This window comes from Formica exsecta, unplaced genomic scaffold, assembly GCF_003651465.1.
Source record: "Formica exsecta isolate Colony F162 unplaced genomic scaffold, ASM365146v1 scaffold194, whole genome shotgun sequence".
Classification (NCBI taxonomy): Eukaryota; Metazoa; Arthropoda; class Insecta; order Hymenoptera; family Formicidae; genus Formica; species Formica exsecta.
Genome location: NW_021849240.1, coordinates 658,717 through 663,719, shown reverse-complemented (window position 1 = coordinate 663,719; position 5,003 = coordinate 658,717). Strand labels below are relative to the sequence as shown.

The 5,003-nt window shown below is 32.3% G+C and overlaps 1 protein-coding gene across 1 annotated transcript; it reads left to right on the top strand.

Moving 5' to 3' along the window:
- Nucleotides 1-396: 396 nt before the first annotated feature.
- Nucleotides 397-4,444, top strand: LOC115234125 (meiotic recombination protein W68). The gene is made up of 4 exons (XM_029804897.1): nucleotides 397-2,829; nucleotides 2,925-3,403; nucleotides 3,579-3,936; nucleotides 4,125-4,444. The coding sequence occupies exons 1-4, from the start codon at nucleotides 2,714-2,716 to the stop codon at nucleotides 4,423-4,425; spliced, it is 1,254 nt and encodes a 417-aa protein (XP_029660757.1). The 5' UTR covers nucleotides 397-2,713; the 3' UTR covers nucleotides 4,426-4,444.
- The last annotated feature ends 559 nt before the right edge of the window (nucleotides 4,445-5,003 follow it).

Below are 5,003 nucleotides of genomic sequence, written 5' to 3'. Positions count from 1 at the left end.
ATGCTTGACATATCGTATTTCGAAAATCCCTGACCTCCAGTAAAAAGAACCTAGTTGACATGCGACAGGTATTTGCCACATCAATCGACAGTTTAGCCCGAATATTTGATTTCATCCAAATTCAAATCGGGAAGAGCATTTAGAATCGAGAAGATTACCAGTATTGAAATTTTTGGAATTTTATATTTGCCCATCTACTATTTCACCCCTCATGTCTCTCCTTTCTCCTATACATTTGTATCGATCGATATATCGAAAGTCAAGGAATTTTTGACATCGTATGTACGGATAGTTTCAATGCTCCCATCATACATGATGAAACACTCCTGTGTCCATCGTTTTTTTTTTTTTTTATTATTGTTATTAAAAGCAGGCAAAATTATTTTTATATTATTCTATTTATCAGTCTGGCGTTTGTCCAAAGGTTTATGTTTATTATAATTATATATTTTTCATAATCTTTCGTCGTGTCTCCAACTGACATTTTGAAAACATGCCGACGACGCGTGTTGGTTATATACGGGCTATTTGAGGGCTGGCGAGGGCATTCTTAGGGGTGTTTCTCCACTGTGCTCGTTGCACAATGTAACACTATCCCCTTTTGTAACAGCGCAACCTTGAAGTGTCTTTAATGCGAAACCGAGTGCGAGCATGCTTGCCGCCTTCTATTATTTTTTCATGAATATTCTCGTTATGAGCATCTAAGAGGCCGGAACTTTAAGATGGTATTTCACTTTTGTTCGCGTATATGGCTGACGCTTATCAATGCTAATTTGCATACATTCTTTAACCTAACTAAAACTATATTTTTGCAATATTATTATAAATGTTTTCAAGCTAGCCAAATTATTTTCGTCAAATTATTTGTAGGTCTCGAAATATTTTGGATGTCATCTCATAGTCGCTCGTTAGTATTCATTGTTCCCCATTTGCACAAACGTTTGTATCGGCGCACGTCATAGGCTAGGGAAATTTATATGGGATAGGGCTCTATTTCCAATGCTCATTATTTCCATTTTCTTCATAGCTTTTCGTCTAAATCGATTTTTCACATGAATACTTTTCAAACATATTCCAGCCTTTTAATTATAAACATAACGTAGACCGAATATTAATATTATATATGTATATATTCACGTATGAAGAGAAGTATTAAATTTTTACAAATATAATTATCTTTGTGATTACAAAGATCTCATAGATTACAAAAATATGAATCTTCGAAATAAATCAGAAATTGTGGCTAATTGCCACGATCGTTTTCTTATGCGGCTATCCAGCAAAATGACGGCGAATTCGCTGAATTTCGTTACAATCGAACGTTTTGCAGTAAGGGGTGTATTTCGTACTCACAATAAGTCCCTGAAGTGTCTTTAACGCGTACAGTAGCGCGCCATTCAATGGTCGGTGCTCACAAATACGCAGCGGGGTGTCCGGGCTCTCTTGAGATTCGCCACTTTGATATGAATGTCGGTGATCGAGAGAAAAATTAATGTCTACTCGGCTACGAGCTCGAACGAGTCCCTGTAGCCAATACTTTACCTCACGAGTCGGGACTTAATATGTTTATTGCTGTGAGAATGTCGGCCTCGGATAGGTACTAGATTTTTATCTGCCATCGCGCCTTTTAACTCGGTCTCGTAATATTCAACGACGAATGAGTGAAAAGCGAATCCGAATCCTCCTCTTTCGTCTCTGGCTGTAATAATGTATTCTTTTTTTTCCAGTGTCACAGTTTTTCATATCGCTCTCTTATGCTAGATTTGCCGATATTTATAAATTTGATGATTACTTTATACAAATACTATTAAATAAATGCCTTTTATACATATAATGCAAAACAAAAACGAGCCTGAGTAAAAATCAAATGTCCGATAATGAATTTATTTTTTATCAGTGGAATTAATTAAATTACTGAATGATTTTATTTCGCGTAAAGGTATTTTGTAACTTATATATACATATATATTTATATACACACACAGATATAAATACAATAATACAAATTGAATTTAAATGAATAAATGCGTGCTTTATTATCTTGCTTTATAAAACGAGTGCATATTTTTTATTAATTACATTATGATAACATTTGAACGTTTTTCAAATACGAATCACTTTTTGTAGACTTACTTTGTTTTCTCCTTGTGTTTTGTCTTGTTATTTTATTACAAAGAAACTTTGTAAACCGTTTATGACATTAAATTCACGAAAATAGCGGCTCTTAAAAGTTAGAAATTTTATGGATTTTTATGTGTATATACGTTTATGTAAAATTGTAGCCTATAAAGCTACAGAAAATGCAGTTTTGAAATATTTGTTTTAAATAGTTGAATAGCGAATGCACATTACAATAATAATATATTATTATTATTACTATAATTTATAAGAAAAATTGATTATTTTTTCCTAGTTGTACCGATAGGAACGATCACTGTACAAAGTCGTGTTTTGTGCAAGCTAAAGTCATCTGTTAAGAGAAAGAAGAACTAAAATTAGATTTAATGATTCTCTAAAAGATATTACGATCCAAAAGATATTAGATAAATAACAATTTGATACAATTATGTCTTTTCCATTTTTTTATTATTTATTTTTCCAAACAGCATTCCTATACAAAAGACTTGAATGATTTATTCTAAATAATATAAAAGTATCATTATTTTATTTGTTTAATTTAGGTAAAGAGAATATTTATTTTAATTTAGATAAAATGCAAAATGCAAATGAAATATTTCGGGGGCAAACAATTACATCAGTTACCAAGAAATATATGAGTATTGAGGAAATACGTTTCGATATACCGATAGTCGACAATAAAGAATTCAGGTGAATTATCTTCTCAGCTGCTATTATTATATATACTTGCAAATATAAACTTAAATTTAACACATCATATCTAACATTTCTCGCATGTGACTTAGAATGGATTTGATCGCGCGCATCGAAGCTGTTACGTTGAAAATTATAAAGCAGATATCTGTTGGACAGCCACCGTACATATCATACTATAATGGCCGAAACATTGCTATAGAATCGAATTTACGGAAAGAAAATGTTTGCATAGTATGCTCAACCAGTCTTCGACCAAATACAGTATTCAACGATTCTATGTTTGACTTTGCCGATGAGCAGGACACGAGAAAAGAAAGTAATTTTCAAATTTTGAAAAAGATAATTGTCAATTTCGCGGTAAAAAGTAGCAGAAATAAATTTATTCTAATGGTGATGATAATGTCCGAGGCTCATCGTTTGTTGCTAACAAATACAACCAAGACGAAACGATCGTTTTATTACGATTTGAAGAATGAAATAACTAAAAGTTTGATGCCTCATCAAAGATGTATCGATCGTGCAATGAATAGTGTCGCTAATTTATTAGAATGCGCCCCATGGGATTTGAGTAAGTTTGTGAAATTGTATGTGTTTACTGTTTAATTATGGAAAACTATATAAAAATTTATTAAATTTAATAAATCTTATAGAAATTTAAAAAAATTGTAAATTGTTTATACAAATAATTTAATAATAAATGCATAAGATGAGAGAAAGAGATCGATAACCAAAAGTCCTTACAGGATTATTAGCAACGCCTAAAGGATTAGTAGCAGGAAATATGACCATCACACTACTCGACAATCGAGTTATCGATTGTGCGATACTCGGAGGCGTGCAAATCCCACAGATTATTTTAAATGTAACTTCAATTCGTGCGAAAGCCAACTTTGTCTTGGTTATTGAGAAAGACGCAATTTTTCAAAAATTACTTGAAGAAGACTGCCCTCGTATATTAAAATGTATTCTAGTGACAGGAAAAGGCTATCCGGATATAAATACCAGAATGCTGGTTAATATTCTATCTGAAAAGATAGGTCTACCGGTTTATATAATCGTAGACGCGGATCCTTTTGGTGTGGATATTATGTTACTTTATCGGTAATTTAATCGAAATCATTTTCGCTTTTTATCGGAATTTTTCTCGGAGAATGTATATTCTTTATCATTTTTGTTTTAAAATATAGAACGTATATTGTAAGATTTATAATTTCTCAATCATTAGTAATTCTTATTTAGAAGATATTCTGTCTTTCCATTTTTTGCAATGTTATATTAATTTTTTATAGCTTCGGCTCGTCGATACTTTGTCGACAAAACGAAAGTTTGACTTGTCCTAACGCACGCTGGCTCGGAATCCACCCCTCGGAATCAATTATTTTAGGAGTGAAAACAATCTCACTCACTAAGACCGATTTCGTGAAATTGAAATCTATTGAAACCCGGACTTACGTAAATGATGCTATATCGAAAGAGCTGAGTATATTGCGGAACGGCAAGGCTGATATAGAGGCGTTGTCTTCCTTTACAAAAAACTTTCTTACAGCAACGTATTTGCCTTACAAAATAGATGGCAAAAAATATATTTAAAATAATATATCTGTAATATTATCTAACATATTTAAAATAATCTCTCTCTCTCTCTCTCTCTCTTTCCTCATAAAAATTTTAAACTTTCAAAAGTTTGCATTATGTATATTCGTGAGAGGTAAGCGTACTTTTGGAATAGTTATACTGCTGATGATCAATCTAAAATTAAAATTAAAATGGAAGAAAGAGAAAGATTGCTTTTGTTCTTTGGTATTTTCTTTAATTAATAGATGTTCGCTGATTCCAATGAAAATTTCAATGTAAACGTGAGCTCTTTTCTGACAATTTAGATTCCATTGTATCGTCCAATCATCCGAGAATAAAATATACGAGAATATTATTAAAGCTTTTTAAGAACGGGTCTTTAAACGGCTTTGCAATCTTTTCTTTCGCAGTTGAATACGGAATGGGCTCAAGTTGAAGTGATAAACCTCATCAACGATGGCAGCGGTCTTGGATTCGGTATTATCGGCGGACGTAGCACCGGCGTCGTCGTCAAAACCATTCTTTCCCTCTACATAATTAAAAATTTTTTTTAAGCTTAACATAAAACTGTCTAGCTGAAATTAATTCTATAA